The sequence below is a fragment of the Rattus rattus genome, chromosome 4 (assembly GCF_011064425.1).
Source record: "Rattus rattus isolate New Zealand chromosome 4, Rrattus_CSIRO_v1, whole genome shotgun sequence".
Taxonomy (NCBI): Eukaryota; Metazoa; Chordata; class Mammalia; order Rodentia; family Muridae; genus Rattus; species Rattus rattus.
The window spans coordinates 2,345,549-2,361,854 of record NC_046157.1 but is presented as its reverse complement, the minus strand read 5'-3'; the positions used below and the strand labels follow the sequence as shown (position 1 = coordinate 2,361,854).

The 16,306-nt window shown below is 49.5% G+C and overlaps 1 protein-coding gene across 2 annotated transcripts in view; it reads right to left on the bottom strand.

Moving 5' to 3' along the window:
- Nucleotides 1–3,616: 3,616 nt before the first annotated feature.
- The window catches only part of Ypel1 (yippee like 1), a 12,917-nt gene continuing 227 nt past the window's right edge, over nt 3,617–16,306 (bottom strand). For both annotated transcript variants that reach the window (XM_032899838.1, XM_032899839.1), the window contains exons 2-5: nt 10,782–11,061; nt 7,181–7,224; nt 6,649–6,757; nt 3,617–3,936 (exon numbers count right to left, since the gene is read on the bottom strand). In XM_032899838.1, coding sequence (XP_032755729.1) covers nt 3,850–3,936; nt 6,649–6,757; nt 7,181–7,224; nt 10,782–10,898 — 357 coding nt within the window. In that variant the 5' untranslated portion in view covers nt 10,899–11,061 and the 3' untranslated portion in view covers nt 3,617–3,849. The remainder of the gene's footprint in view (nt 3,937–6,648; nt 6,758–7,180; nt 7,225–10,781; nt 11,062–16,306) is intronic.

Below are 16,306 nucleotides of genomic sequence, written 5' to 3'. Positions count from 1 at the left end.
GCACAAGGGGTTGATGTTCGAGGACAACCTGGGCTATGTAGGGAGACCGTCAAGAGAAAGTAAGGAGGTTGAGAACGTGGACCTACCTGGTCTGGATCCCAAGGCAGGAGTTGCTACGCCTGAGCTACTGTGACAGGGTCTCATGGGCTTCCTCACCTTGACACTCTCCACAGAGCACTTGTGCTCTTGCTTGGGTCAGCATGCTTGCTGTCCAAACTACTCAGTCGCCTACCTTTCTGCATGGACCGTGAAGACCTGCTGAGCCCAGTCAGGACTGCTGTTCTGAGCAAGCCCAAGGTTCTCATAGAGAGGCGGCTCCCTCTGAGTCTTCAGCCACCTGCTCCTTTTTTTTTTTTTTTTTCTTTTTTTCGGGGCCGGGGACCGAACCCAGGGCCTTGCGCTTGCTAAGCTAAATCCCCAACCCTCACCTGCTCCTTTTTTATGGTTTTGAGACAGTCTGTCTATACCCTGGGCTGTCCTAGAAGTCAACTAAGAGGCAGAGACCTCTACCTTCCCAAGCAGTTTGAGTAAAGGCAGTTGCCACCATGCCTGGCTTACCAACTTTTGATTCTAGGACAGTTGTCTGTGTGTGTGGTGAAAAGAACCCACTGGGTCCACGTCCAGATCACTTGCAGCCACCACCTGCTCCTCAGCGCTCTGCTTCCCCTGAACCTTTCCCTAGTGTTTAAGTGTGGGCAGATGCCCCTCTGGAGGCAGTGTCGTGTCACGGGGTTTTCTGTCACTAAGCACATCCGCAGAGTAGCCACATTACATCCTAACTCAGGCTTCAGTTTTACCCCAAACCCTGGAATCCACAGAATCTCCAGAGCTGTTGGTCCAGGGGTGCAGCTGCTCTTGTTTGCATGTCTGATGTTAAACCATAGGCCTTTGTGTTTCTGGGAGATTGTATGTCTTCATCCACTTCCAGCTGCTGTTACATCATCTCAGAGTGTGACTGCTGCTCACCCCTGGCTGTCCTTGACACTTCTGCAGCCACCTGCCTGGGACATCAGTCCAGACCCTGGACTGCCCTGCCTTCCTATGCCTCTCTGTCGACTCCTCTGGCTATAAGCAAGTGGATACCTCACAATTATGACAGGTCACAATGTGGGGCCAGATACAGTGGAGGCAGGAGGATCGTCAAGGCCATAAATAAAGCAAGATCCTGTCCTCTAAAATGAAACAAGAAACAAGAGAGGCAGGTTATGAGACAGAGCAGCAGCAGAGGGCTCTGCATAGACAGAGTCTGCAGGTGCACTCTTCTCAAGCCACGCTTAAAAGCTGCCTACAAGGTGGTGGCAGAGAAGCACCAGGACCCCAGAAACCCTGGGCTCCACAGGCTCTGAAATCCTGACACATCCTTTGCTCCTAGTGGATGCGGTAGGAACATGGTTTGTCCTCCATAGCTCAGCTGATGGCAAGCCAACTACAGAAACCTTGCCGTTTGACAACAGGCTTTATTTTTATACCTCACACAGACATGGCACCAAGGGCTGACACCTTTGACTAGGAGACAGGGAGGCCAAGGGCTCTGGATGCTTGAGCTTGGCTCCCGCTGCTCATGGTGAACTCCTGCTGTTTCCATATCATCGTGCAGTCGACCTTGCTCAGCAGCCTACAACTGTCCCAAGGGGCACAGAGGACAGCCTACCAGGGCTCGCATGTCCATGGGTTACTTGTCTACAGCTTAAATAGTTTTTTAGACAGTAAAGACACATGGATTTTGAAAACCGCCTGATGAGGTCATCAGAAAATAAAGGATTTTTCTGAGGAAAAAAAATCTTCTGATCTTTTCAAATACCTGACAGATGCCATCAAGAATAAGCGTTAAGGTATAAAAATACTATATATATATATACTAACAAGACAGCAACAAAATACACCACATTCTAAAGCAAAGTGGCCTTTATGACCTGGTATCACCTTCCACTGTTCTGACGATAACATTTTTAGAATAGTCCCAGAGCGACACTGTTTAGAAATGGGAGGGGGAGCTGGGCAAGCACACCTGGTTGTGGTCTTGCAACTCTTAACCTGAAGCCAGCTCACGGTCAGTTCTTTTGGTTTAAAAAAGTTTATATTTCACAGAAGGCCAACACAAAATCCAAAAAAACTTGATAAACCTTTTTGTGTCTGTCACTCCCAATACAGGTAAGTCATAAAGAGTACAGCAAAAAGGCTCTGGTCAGTGTTCTCACAAAAGACAATACAAAGTGCTCAGATGAAGGGAGGGCAGGTAGCATGCCCAGGACATAAAAAGTCTGTAAATATAATCTTAGTATATACAAAACCTGGTGAGAAGAATTCTCCAAGATTCTTCGGCCTAAGTGAAGCACAGATAGGATTATACTCAGGTTACCCTTGCCCCTCTTCCCACCGGTGACATCAGGTCTCCCATGCCTCGGCCACCAAGTCCCCACTTTCAAAAGTATTAGAAACTAGCCCGGCTGGCATGTCCTCTGAGCTGACTAGTGTTCATTCCTAGATACGGATGGCATGGAGCCCGGCCAGGGTCACATCGCTGCCTTGCTGATACTCCGCACTTACCTTACTAGGTGGAGTGACTTTACTATGGGTCAGCCTTAGTCTGGAGGAAAACAAATTGTTGGGAAGAAAGCAGCTTGGGCTAGGGCCAGGCCTAGAGGTCCACAGACCGTGCCAACAGCATCTAATTGCCTGGGCATCTCTTGTATCACCTAGCTTCGAATCTTGGGCAAAGAAATGGTACCAAAATGTAGGCTTTGAAGCGAGCTGGAGTAGACAGTGCCTGCCTCTGCTAGCCAGATGATCTGGGCTGAGAAGATTTGGGGCTGGAGCCCAAAGGACCTCAGGCAGCTCTCGAGCAGCTGGTGCTAAGCGCTTTCCTTTCATGCTGCCTTCATGGCTCAAGGGCTCTCAGCCTGCATAGGCCTTCTTCCTGCCTTTCTGCTCTCCCTGGGTAGGGTATAAAACAATAAAACTATCTGGGAATGGCTCTGCCCTCCATCCTCTCTGCAAATTGGCCACTCCTTAGGGATGCATGGGGGAAGATGGGTTGTGACAGAAAAATCTGAGAGCCCAGGCTTGAGGGATGGCCGTGAGGTGATTCCAGGCAGGAAAGGTAGCTCCCATACTAAGCTAACTCTTCCTTCATCATGGAAAACTCTCAGGTTGTACAGTTTTCCCTACTGGCTCTGGCCTCTGTATGCATAACTATTTCAAGTACATCCAGGGTAGAAAGTGAATCCTAGCCTGCTGCTCTGTCGCAGGGACCAGCCCTGCACGAGCCTCTGTGCTGCCGCAGCTCTGTGGCAGACTCCAGGAGGCCTGGAACAGAGTGTTCAGCTACTAGTCAAGTCACTTGCCTTCTACATCAGGAGGCTCCCTATTCCCTAAGATGCACACCAGATGCTTACTTTTTTAGCTTCTCTACCGTCTTACCAGCGGCTGGTTTCAGTTTTTTAAGAGACATGCTTCGCATGTAAATTTGCTGACTACTTCTGGCCACTGTGTCTTTGCTTGGGAGAGAGACCCTGCTTCTGTGCTTTTAGGGACTTGGGTTTGGTAAAAAACAGCCAGAAGATGTTGCAGGCGGAGGGTAAGAAAGTACTCACTAGGCAGGGGAGTCACCAGCTGGTCAATTCTTCCTCTAGAACTTAAGTTAGAAAAAGAATGCAAACTTCCAGGAGTACATCAAGGGGATTCAGATGGGGCACCTTACCAAGTGGACAGCCTAGAGAGCCCCCTTCAAGTGTTGAGACTGGGCTAGCCTGTGAGGGTAAGTTCAAGGAGCACTGTCACCAAGAAGTCAGATCTTCTTTCCACTCAGCTTCCTAAAGTAGTATTCAGACCGGAGCGGACCGCTTCACGTTACCAGCCGTTATCTTTGATCATGTGGGCAAGTTCAATAATAAATTTTCCTTCCTTGTATTTCTGACTGCTCTCAAAGGCATGTTCCTTGAGGGGAAAGTAGAGAAAAGGTTTAGGACACATGTTCACTTTCCTGCCATACTATACACACTTTTGGTAAACAGCAGCGTTAACTCTAAGCCCAGGACCCACAGGGCAGTGCAGGATGGCTGAGGGGTTCATTACCCTTATGAGCAATGCTAACTCAGTTCTGTTTCTGGGGCTGGGGCTGGGGCTCCGTGTGCTGACTGGTGCACCTGTGGGCTCTTCTCTCAGCACCACACACTGCTCAGCAGAGTAGTGGGGACGGCAGTGCCCAGGTGAGCCTGTGTTTGCAGACCAGAGTTTAAGATGGGCGTTTGACTGCCCTACACCCAATGTTTTATTATTGGTTGTTATGGAGGGGCAGACACATGCACAGCCTTCTGGAATCTTCTTTCATTGTGGGTCTGCAGATGGGATGCAGGTCATCACACATGTGCACAAGGCTTCCACCTGCTAAGCCATCCTGCCGGCTATTTTATTTCATTTTTCTTAAAGATTTATTTATCTATTATCTATAAGTACACTGTAGCTGTCTCCAGACACACCAGAAGAGGGCACCAGATCTCATTACAGATGGTCGTGAGCCACCATGTGGTTGCTGGGAATTGAACTCAGGACCTCGGGAAGAGCAGTCAGTGCTCTTAACCACTGAGCCATCCCTCCAGCCCCCATTTTATTTCATTTTTAATTTATTTTTATGTGCATGGGCGTATCTTTGTATATCTCCTTTGCACATATCTGTGCACCATGTATGTGCAGTTCTCACAGAAGCCAGAAGACGATGGAACGGTGTGAGCTGCCTACCTGGTGTGGGTGCTGGGATCTCTGAGGAGCAGCCAGTGTTCTCAACGGCTGGGGAATCTCTCCAGTCCCCTTCATTCTGAGACACGATTTATCACTGAACCTAGGGTTTGTGACTCAGCTAAACTCATTCTGGCCCTCCTCACCACTAGGGTTATGAACGTACACTGCCACACTCTGCTGTCACATGTGTGGCAGTGGTCTGCACTCATCCTCATGCTTGCATAGCAAGCACTTTACTGAGTCATCTTGTCATCTTCCCAGTCCACAGCAGACCACTTATGGGGGTATAGCCGTGGAGGCTCCCTTAGCATGTTATAGCATGAAGCCTGTGGAGATGTATCCCACACACACATTTGTCAGGGGTGAGGCCTGGCTGTCAGATACAGGCAGTCCCAGCAGCAGTGGTGGGCAGCATGCTGCCGTGACTACAGGGAGGACAAAGAGGAACAAAAGGACCAGCCAGGTGAAGGGCTGGGCCCCCAGGCCTTATGCTGTGGCAGGTTGTTTGTCCTTTGCAGTTCGTGAGGAGTTTGGAAGAGCATATGGTCAGGAGTTCAAGGAAACAAGAGCAGGCTACCCTGACCCATGAGAATCCAGAGCTCAAAAGAAGGCTGAGAATCTGGTTCAGGAGGTAAAGTACTATCCACACAAGCAAAGGAGTAGAGCTTGGTTTCCTAAAACCCATGTAGCAGCAGGCCAGATGCCACAGCTGCCTGGAGTCAGAGTTTGGGAAGCAGACAGGAGATCCCTGAATCAAGATGGCTAACTTAAAAACTACCAGAACCGGGGTTGGGGATTTAGCTCAGTGGTAGAGCACTTGCCTAGCAATCGCAAGGCCCTGAGTTTGGTCCCCAGCTCTGAAAAAAGAAAAAGAAAAAAAGAAAAAACTACCAGAACCAGTAAGCTACCCTAGTAAATTAAGCAGATATTGAGGAAACACCTGACAGCAGCCGGGTTCCAGGTGTGCACATCACAAACACATGCAAAAAGAAAAAAGAAAGGCACAAAGCAGGCCTTTGGGTGTCACTCAGGGTCACTACTGCAAGGTAGCCAGGTGGCTTCTGTCAGGAGCTATGCTGAGGCAGAGGTACAAAGGCCTCAGAACCACAGCAGGCCGGGTGCTCTCAGGACACACAGGGGGGCGGCAGACTGTCTAGTCTTTGCAGGAGAGAGGTCCTCAAACTCCAGGACTGGAAAGAAGGCAGAGCCAAGGGTGACAAGCATTGTCTTTGAGATGTCAATTAGTTATGGAGGGAAGCTGGAGGAGCTGGAGGAGAGCAGGTGAAGGTCTGAGAACAGAACTTTGGGAGAACCCGGGGACTGCCCTAACTCTCTTGTCTGAAGAGTGTCACTGGTGGATGACATGTGCTCCGTCCTGTGCTGTCCCTGTCTTTGTTCTGAGACAGGGTCTTTACCCCAGGAACTTCTGATCTCATATGCCTCCCCCTCCCAAGTGCCTGCCCCACTTTAAAATAAAAAGATTTATTGATTATTTATAAGTACAGTGTCGCTGTCTTCAGACACACCAGAAGAGGGCATCAGATCTCATTATATATGGCTGTGAGCCACCATGTGGTTGCTGGGATTTGAACTCAGGGCTCTGGAAGAATAGTCAGTGCTCCACTTTGTTTTTTGAATTGTGTTTAGACCATTTGTGTTCTGTGGTGCTCTCAATGGAAAACTGGCAAGAACTGGTTCTCTCTTCCTCCCAGGTGGATCCAGGGATCAGGTTTGGTGGCAGGTGCTTTTACCCACTGAACCTCGTGGCTTTCTCCACAACCTGTTTTATGCTGTTCTGGGAACAGAACTCTGGGCTTTTTATGTACTAGAAAAGCTCTCCCCTCTGAGCCACGTCCCCTGGGAGCCTGCAGTGTTTGATGGCCACCGTCCCTCCCAAGTCCAGGTACTTACATATTTCCACCCGAGTGTGGTCTTGCAGTTCTCACAGTAGATGTCGGCCACTGCATGCAGCCCGGTTAGAAGGACTCTCTCCTCAGCGGGGCCGCAGCCCACATTCACCCTGTCAAGACACAGGGTGGCTGTGCTGGAGGTCTCCTGCCCAGTGCCCCTTCCCCTCCCCTACACATCATTAAGTACACCAGAACAAACCAGAACAAACCTGTCCAGATCACAGGCTTTATCGCCTACCCCTACTTTAACAAGAAGGAATTGGGTTTTTTTTTTTTTTTTTTCCTTTTTCTTTATGGTGGTTGGGATCAAATCTAGGGCCTCAACATGCACTCTACTACAGAGCCAGCCCACCAAGGGAATCCTAAAGTGTCAGGGTCGGAGGCTAAACTCTCAGAAGCACAGATTGCAGGAGGGTAGATTCTGCCCAGCTGATCATGGTGCTGACGGGTACGGCTCAGATAAACATTTGGCCCTTAATAACTGAGCAGGCAGAGAGACAGAGCCAGGCACACTAGTGACAGCACGTACTCACACAGAGTTGAAGAGGTAGGCTCGCCCCTGGCTTCCCTGAAAGGACTGCAAAGAAAGGGAGGAGGAAGTGTTAGCAGGGGCTCGGGAAGACACCTGGCAGCGTGGCTTTCTGGGACGTAGGAGGGGCCAGGTGCAGTCACTTCACTTCGCTACCAATCACCCCCACAAGTGCAATTCCTGAGGCTGTGTGGACTGTGCATCTGCTGGGACAGGTTATAAAAGCACAGTGCCAAGTGACAATTCTGTATCTAGACTTCATCACTGCCATCGTGCGGTTGGTTGTGTGCACCACGAGTTCACAGCAACCCAGAGCTGGCCTGGGGCACCCCTTCAGCCCCAGTTAGTCAAAGAGGCGGAAGTAGGGAAGATGCTGGCGCTTGGAGAACAGTTAAAAGAGAAAACCTGGTGAATCAGCTTTACATGGAGGGCTCTGTAGGCTTACGTAGCTCCTCAGGCTCTTCTCATCTCTCAGGAGAGGGTATCAGACCCTATGGAACCAGAGTTAAGGAAGCTGCCCACCATCACGTGGGTGCCAGGACCCAGTGCAGGCCCTCTGCAGAGTAGTGAGCACTGGAAACTGCTGGGCTGTCTATGACACCTTCTAACCTGATTCTGACAGCCCACAATCTTCCAGTACTAGACAAGGATACGTTTCTGCACTTTTTCACTGACATTAAACCAAAATGAAAATCCCAGCCTGAGCTGAACATACACATCTGTAATTCCAGAGCCTTGGAGGTCCAGTGGATTGACCACCGTAAGCTCAAGGCTAGCCTGGCCCATACTGTGAGTCCCAGGCAAGTCAGGGTCACACAGCTAGTCCCTGTCTCAGAAAAGTTGAAAGCAGTCACAGCCTGTGCCTGCCGGGGTGTCCTGTACCTGTGGCTCAGCTACGTGGGAGGCTGAGCATGGGGAAACTGAGGTCCAGCCCAGTGCAGATCATCTACAAATGGGGAAGGGGCTGGAGAGATGGCTCAGCAGTCATGAACACGTGTTGCTCTTACTGAGGACCTGAGTTGGGTTCCCAGCACCCACTTTGGGCTGCACACAAGCCTGTAACTCTTAGCTCCAGGGATCCAATGTCTGGCCTCTGAGGGCAACCACACCCATGTGCACAGTATTCCCACACTGACACATTCTTAAAATCCTGGAAGATGTTAAAAGCCAGGCATGGGACTGGAGAGATGGCTCAGCAATTAAGAGAACTTGTTGATCTTATAGAGGACTCATGTTCAGTTCCCAACACCTACTTGGTGGCTCACAACTATCTAGCTGGGGTGGTGTTTGACACTCTCTTGTACCTTCATGGGCACCAGGTATGCAAAGACATACATGTAGACAGAACATGCAAAAATAAATCTTAAAACTTAAAAAAGGGCCAGACATGCACGCCTTTAATCCCAGGCTTCAGCCGGCAGAGGCACTTGGATCTCTGTAAGTTTCAGGCCATCTAGGGCTACAGAGTGCGAGCCTGTCAAATATATTTAAAGGGTGGGCTTGCAGGGTTGGCTCAGCAGCTCAGAGCACTCGCTGCTCTCGTGGAGAGCCTGATCATGACTCCCCGCACCCACGCGGTTCACCACCTCTGTAACTTCAGTCTTGTAGGGACTCAACGCCCTTTCTGACCTCAGCTGGCACTCATCACATACCCTTTAAAAGTGAAAGTTAGTCATGACTGCGTGCACCTGTGACCTCAGTGCTGGGCGGCCAGGCAGTGGATCCCTGGGGTTTGCTGGTCCAGCTGGTTCTGCGAGCTCCAGGTCCGGTGAGAGGTCTAATCTCAGGAAATAAGGTGGCTCGTGATGCTGGGCACTACACAAGTGCTCTGCCACTGATACGTTTTGATTTTAAAGTTTAATTTTTAGCTGAGCATAGTGATGAGTGTCTTTAATCCCATTCAGGGGGCAAAGGCAGGGAGGCTCATTGAATTTGAGGCCAGCCTGATCTACTAAGAGTGTTCAGGATGAGAGCTACGCAGGATGAGAGAATTCCGTCTAAATAAATAAGTAAATAAATAAATACTAGAATACAGGTTTCAGCTTTAAAAGGAATATTCCCTAACGTGATTTTGTAGGATTTCATGTTCAGTTTTTTTCTTAAATGTGTATTGGTGTTCTGCCTCAACGTATGACTCTGTGAGAGTGTCAGGTCTTCTGGAATTGCAGTTACGAACAATTGTGAGCTGCCATGTGGGTGCTGGGAACTGAACCCAGGTCCTCTGGAAGAGCAGTCAGTGCTCTAACAGTTGAGCTATCTCTCCAGCCCCTTTATGTTCAGTTTTCGGTTTTCCTGACACTCCTGTCTAGACTCTGCACACCCTTCAGCATTGAATTCTTCCTTTGCTTGTACACTGTGCAAGCTCTTAGGTTTTCCACAGGGGCAGCTGGGAAGAGATGACTCGGGAGGCCTAGGTGTACTCTGTTGTAGCATGAGTCATCTGAGGTGACAGGAACCGTGAGCATCCCCATGAGTTAGCGTCCCAGACGCGGGATATACTGGTGCAACATTTAATCCCAGGACTCTCGAGACAGAGGCAGGTGATCTCTGAGTTCAAGGCCAGAAATGGCTGCATATTGAGATCATGTTTTGGTTTTTTTAAAGGGAAGGGCTGCCTCAGATCAGAGCACTCCTTGCTATGTGACAAATAAGGACTAGAGACTGGCGAGCTCCATAGAGGTGGCTGGAATCTACTTTCAACGTGTGTGAACCTCAGCCTCACTGTACCCTAAGCAGGAGGCCCACTCAGGAGAGGAGAGCTGCCTTGGCTGCTGCTGAACGTTCTCCAAGGCCCACAGGCTGAAGGCTGGGTCCCGGTAGCTGAGGGAGCCTGAGGCGGCAGAGACCCGTGGAAGGAAATTCAGTCACTGAGCAAACCTCCAAGGCTACGGGGACTCTGGTCTCTGCCACACTTTCCTATCATGGAGGGAGGGACACCTGGCCACTCGTGGAAATCTCTGGAACATAAGACAAACCTTTTTCTTTATTGAGCTCCTTGTACCTTGTTACAGGGACACAAAGCTGAAAGCCACCCTCATCACCCACCCCCAGCTCTGGAGCAAGGTTCGCTATCTCTCGGCAGTCTATGTACTCTTAAGAATTGTTTGTGGCATCTTCCATCTTGCCATGGTTCAAATCACTCACTTCCTGGCACACATCTGCTCTTCATGCAAGTTTTAGGTTTTTTTTTTTTTTTTGGAGCTGGGGACCTAACCCAGGGCCTTGCGCTTCCTAGGTAAGCGCTCTACCGCTGAGCTAAATCCCCAGCCCCTTCATGCAAGTTTTAAAAGAGCTGACATAAAAACCATTTCTCAGATTTCTTGTGTGCCCTACCCCTGATGCACGATGTGCTTGGCATGCTCCAAAATCAAATGGCGGTACATGGTGCCCGACTGACTACTGGCTTAGGTGACAGATCCTGGCAAACTGCAGTTGTCTCTAAGCTGACAAAGCCCTGTGGTGCTGCTGGCCACTGCCTTACACTTTGTTTTTGAGGGAGGGGACGTATCACTATGTATCAGGCAAGCCCAGAATTCAGAGATCCGCTTGCCTCTGCCTCCCTGGTGGGGCTGCAGGGGTACGCAAGCCTTCTTTTTATCACTTGCCTTGGAGATGAGCTCATCGTGATTGGCCAGATGGGCTCTGCAGTGGATGCAGCTGTAAGTTCTGTGACAGTGTGGCAGATAAGCTTGGAAAGTTTTGGACTTGGTCATTTTTACCATGTCTGCTGGGCACTTGTCACTCGGTTCTGGGCCAGCTCTGGAGGAGCTAGGGCTCTGCCGGACTCTCCGATAAAAACACCGAAAAGCATGCGCAAGAGCCGTTGCTGGTCAGGAGGGCGTGTGGTGCGGTCCACACACTGGGACAAGAGAAAGCCAGTGCAACCTGCAAGCAAATCAGACACACTCTGCTTTACACGGCGGCATCAGGCACTCGAGGAGGCCTGCCTAGGGTGCAGACATTTTGAAAAGTAGCAGGCCTAAAAGCGAAAGACCTGATAGATCTAATCCTTTCTATTTTGCAGGGCCTCGTGCGTAGGAAGCAGGCAGAAGCTGGTCATAGAGGCTCTGTTTTTTTTTCTCAGACAGGGTCTCACTCTGTTACCCAGGCTGGCCTTAATCCTCCTTCTTCAGTCCCCTCTGAGATCTAAGTCTTTACGAGAATATCAAAAGAATGCTAGCATTGTGATGGTTTGTATAGGAGTGGCACTATTAAAAGGTGTGACCCTGTTGGAGTAGGTGTGTCACTGTGGGGTGGGCTTTAAGACCCTCATCCTAGCTGCCTGGAAGTGAATCTTCTCCTAGCAGCCTTCAGGTGAAGATGTAGAACTCTCAGGTCCTCCTGCACCATGTCTGCCTGGATGCTGCCATGTTCCCACCTTGATGATAGTGGACTGAACCTCTGAACCTGTAAGCCAGCCCCAGTTAAATGTTGTCCTTGTAAGAGTTCCCTTGGTCATGGTGTCTGTTCACAGCAGTAAAGCCCTAAGATAGACAGACAGACAGACATGCACACACAAACATACACACAATCTAAAAGATAATCCTTTTTTTTTAAAGATCAAAGTAAATGGGGCTGGAAAGATGATTCAGCAGTTAGTGGCTGACTGTTCGTCCAGAGGGCCTGAGTTCAACACACTGGCCTTTCTCTTGTCTCAGCCATCCAACGTGCCTGGGACTTCTGGGGGACTCTCACCTATATAGACACAAGGTGTTCTTGACTGATTAGCTTGGGTCCAGGTTATATATTAAACGTTTCAAGCAGAGGGCTGGAGAGAGAGTACAGTGACTAAGAAGACTTGCTGCTCCTGAAGAGGACCAGGGTTTAGTTTCCAGGACCCACATCCGGCAGGGCATAAGTCCAGTTCCAGGAGATCTGAGGCCCTCTTCTGGCCTCTGTGGATACTGCACACAATGGTGCTCATAAAGACACACACACACTCGAAAAATTAAAAACATTTTCCAAGGAAGCAGGCAACTTTAAGAGGCTGCAAACTCTTGAGTGGCTAAATCACCCTGAGAAGTAAGGAACTCAGTACAGTGCGTGCTGTGTAAGCCATAGGCACTATGAAGCTCTGCGACCTCAGCCAAGAGCCTGGCCTCCCGGTCCCAACTGCACACTCAACCTTATTCAGAGACTGTGATGGTAGGGTTTCACTGTCAGCTTGTTTTAAATTAGGATATCTGGAATTCTCATTTGAACTGTCGTCCAGAGCAGACAGACCTCTGTCCACGTCTGTGAGAGACTGTCTGACTATGAAGTGGGAGGGCCCAGCCCACTGTGGGCAGCACTGTCCCTAGGCAGGTAGGTCTGAGCTAGTGGAGAACTGGAGAGACGCCTCCGTGGTTGAGATCACTTGGCTGTCAATTCCCAGCACCCACATGCAGCTCACAACTCTAACCTCCAGATCCAGAGAATCTGACACCCTCTTCTGGCTTCCATAGGCACCACACATGTGTGCCGGCAAAATTCTCATAGACACAAATCAGAAATAAATAAATAAAAGGTAGCTGAGCATAAGCCAGGGGGTGAGAAAGCCAGGAAGCAACCTTCCTCAGTAGCTCCTGCCTCCAGGTTCGTGCCTTGACTTCTCTCAATCATGGAGTATGATCTGACAGTGTAAGATGAGGTCCACCCACGCCTCCCCAAGCTGTTTTTGGTCACAGGGTTTATTTATTTATCACAGCACAGAAAGCAAATTACAACAGAGACCTTCACTATGTGGCCGTGCTCTCCAGGCATCCTTACCTGGAGGCCGTGCAGGGTTAATGACCGGAAGGTTCTGGGCAGGCACCTGTGGAAGTCTCTGAAGGGGAGACAGCCACACTGAGCCCACTACTGTGTGCCACTTCCAGTCTGTGGGGGACTCATTTGCCCATCCCCAAAGCTCCCTTTCCTAACCCCAAGCACGCCCATGCCACACACGCAGTGTAGAGACCGCAGCTACTCCGACTAAGTGAACAACTCTGCCTGCCCTTCTCTGACGGCCACGTGGCCTCCATCAATCCTGATCTAACAGTCTGCCTATGTATCACAGTCCCCAAGCAGCTCCTACCCGGCCTGGGCTGCTCTCTGGATTCCCCCAGCCAGGGCAGTGCCTCACGGAGACTCCAGGTCACCTCAGAGCTCTCACTTATGGCCCAGCTGTGACAGCAGCCATCCCGGAAGGCCTGGTGCTCTGTGAGTCAGCAGAACTAGGCCTTCTAGTTTGCAGAACAACTGCAAACTCTAAGGAGCCATTAGGAACCACTGCACAGTCCTGGGGAAGCAAGCGCTAGCCAGATGAACCAAGCCTACAGGAAACACACCAGAGTCCCTTGAGCGTGGAGGGCATCCACCTCCACAGCAGACAGACAATGGTGTTTGCTTTTTTCCTTCCCCCTAGCAAACCAATATACTGTGTTCCGGAAGTCTTCACCTAAAATAAACACATATTTTAAGAGTCTGTGGACCAGGCTCATGTCCATGTGGTGCGATTTTCACACTGACGACAAGATACTGAGGAACACAATGAAGCTAAGGGGCTCTGGACGCCGGAGGGTACGAAGCATGGTGCTGGGGTTCCCCTCTAGCCAGCCACACCTCCCTTCGTCTGTCAGGGGCTCACTGTGGAGCTGCGGCTGGCCTGGAACTTCATATGTACATAGGGCTCTGCTTGCCCTGCCTCCCAGCTGCTGGGACTAAGGCTCCATGCCCTTCGCAGCACCAGCCTTCTCCAGACAGCTCTGACTGCTCTAGTACCACCACTAACAAGCAGGTGAGCTTGGGCCGCTCTGTAATTTTATTTGCTATTTGGAAGACTGACTGAGCCTAAGAATTTGAAGCCAGCATGGGTAACAGTGAAGCGTCCTGCAGATTAGGAAAGTTTTGTCTAGAACACTTCTGGCTGTATGTCTCTGCACTGGAGTTTACACTGGATGAAAGCAGTCACAATATCCCCTTATACTAACAAACAATTAAAGGGCTGTGCGACGGCTCAGCGGTTAAGAGCTCTTCCAGAGGTTCTGAGTTCAATTCCTAGCAACCACGTGGGTTTGTCTTGCTCCCGAGTGCTGGGATGAAAGGTGTGTTGCCACCATCCCTGGCCTGGCCAAATCACTTTATTCACATGCTGAATAACTGCCATCCAACATTCAAGTCTTTTTACTCCATGTATGCCTGTTAACGATGTGTGGGACCCAGGCACTGAATTCTAATAGGAGGATCCCTCCTGGAGACAAAACTGATCTCATTCCTATTCCATATCGAACCGGCTTCTCCAGCACCCTTAGCTCTCTGCCTACTCAGGCCCTTTTACCTGTACCCAAATCCTTAGCTAAAATCTCTGTCCCACTGGCCCAGCATGTGTAAGACTGGGTTTCGCGTGCTACAAATGGTCTGCTTCTTTATATTTGAAACTTCTGGTGCCCTGTCAGCCTCCATCAGGAAAGATGCATAAGAACACCTAGCCTTGTGCCTCCATCCCCGCCTCTACACGGGCACCTGTGGGACTGAAGACAGACCTCAGAGCATCTGCTGCTGACAGAGTGCCAAAGTAACAATGTTGGTTAATAACAATTCAAAGAGAGCCTGGGACGTAAGGACAGATCCTCCTCAGTTACTTAGTCTGACCAAGTGTACCATAATAGAAGGGTGGGCTGAGCTGGGAACTTCTCATCTGTGTGTGTAACAGGGATGGAACCACGGGCCTCACACATGCTCTACCATCTAGCCACAACCCCAGCTCTTTGGCAACAATATTTTAACCTAAAGTTATTCTAAAATTACGTTTCTTTATAAAATTGGAGCTGTGGAAGAGCACTTGCCTACAATGCATGAGTCCGTGACCACGATTCAGATTGGTCACTGGCATGATTCAACTACAGTTATCTACTTACGAATTTATTTTTAGTGTTTCATATTGGCCAGCCCCTGGGCTGCTACATATCTGTGGTAAGGCAAGAATTTATTCTAATCCCTAAGAAGACACGCTAACCACATAGTGCCCTAGCGAGGAACACAAAGGCCTAGAGATCTCGGTAGCAACAATCTTCAAATACGCCACCACTGTCTTCTATGGGCCCACAAACTATGGCTAGAGAGAGGGGTTGACATTTTGGAGCACTGGCTGCTCTTGTGGAGGGCCCTGGTAGGATTCCCAGCATTCACGTGGTGGTTCATAACCACCATAACTTCAGCTCTAGGTTATCTGATACCCTTTTCTGGCTTCTGTAGGTACCAGGTACACACACGGTGACTGTAACTACACGCAGGCAAAACATTCATACACATACATAAGTATATGTGTGTACGTTTATTTATTTATATCCCACTCTATACTTGTACACTGGCACCCACTGAACCAGCTCCTATGGGAGAGGGAGGCGGCATCAGCAAACATTTGCAGAGGTAAAGGCCATGGGTGATGAGTGGGGCGGCTTAGTCAGAAGGGCCTGGAAAGGTTCCCCAGAGGAGGTAAGCCTGGAACTCCAGTGTAGAGAGCAAGGAGGCAGTGTGTTCAATTCTTAGACACATCAGTTACGGTGAATACATTTTGGATAGTTAGAAAGCAACTGGATTAGAAGGATTCGGGGATGAAAAATGGTATTTTCAACGTTTATTATCTATTCAAAACAGAATTCTGCTGGCTTTCTATCCTGGGGCTCAGCACACGATGTGGACGTCGACGATGGCCATTTGTGCAGGTACTGAGTACAGAATATCCTATTTAGTTGCCACTATTCGTAATTTGCATTAATAAAGCCTAGAGCCACAAGTGGTAAACAATGAGAACAATTCCTTTTAGTTATTATTGTACAAGCAACTTGGAAATGCCACCCCTTAATAGTATTTTATTGGAGATATCTTCTGTATTTATTTCTTTTCCCATTTTTTTTTAAGGTAGGGAAAAAACAATAGGGAGGAGAAGAGGGGTTAAAAAAACTTCAAAAAAAAAAGGAAGGAAGAAAGAAAAGAAAGGAAGGAAGGAAGGACGGACGGAAGGAGGAAGGAAGGAAGATTTTTGCGTTGTCTTCCAATGAACCAAATACCTACACTTCAGACAATCAGAACAAAAAGTCAAGGCGTCCTCCGCACTCCCGCCCCGCCCGCCTGCGCCCAACAGGTGCTTCCCCGCCTCCCGGAGCCGCAG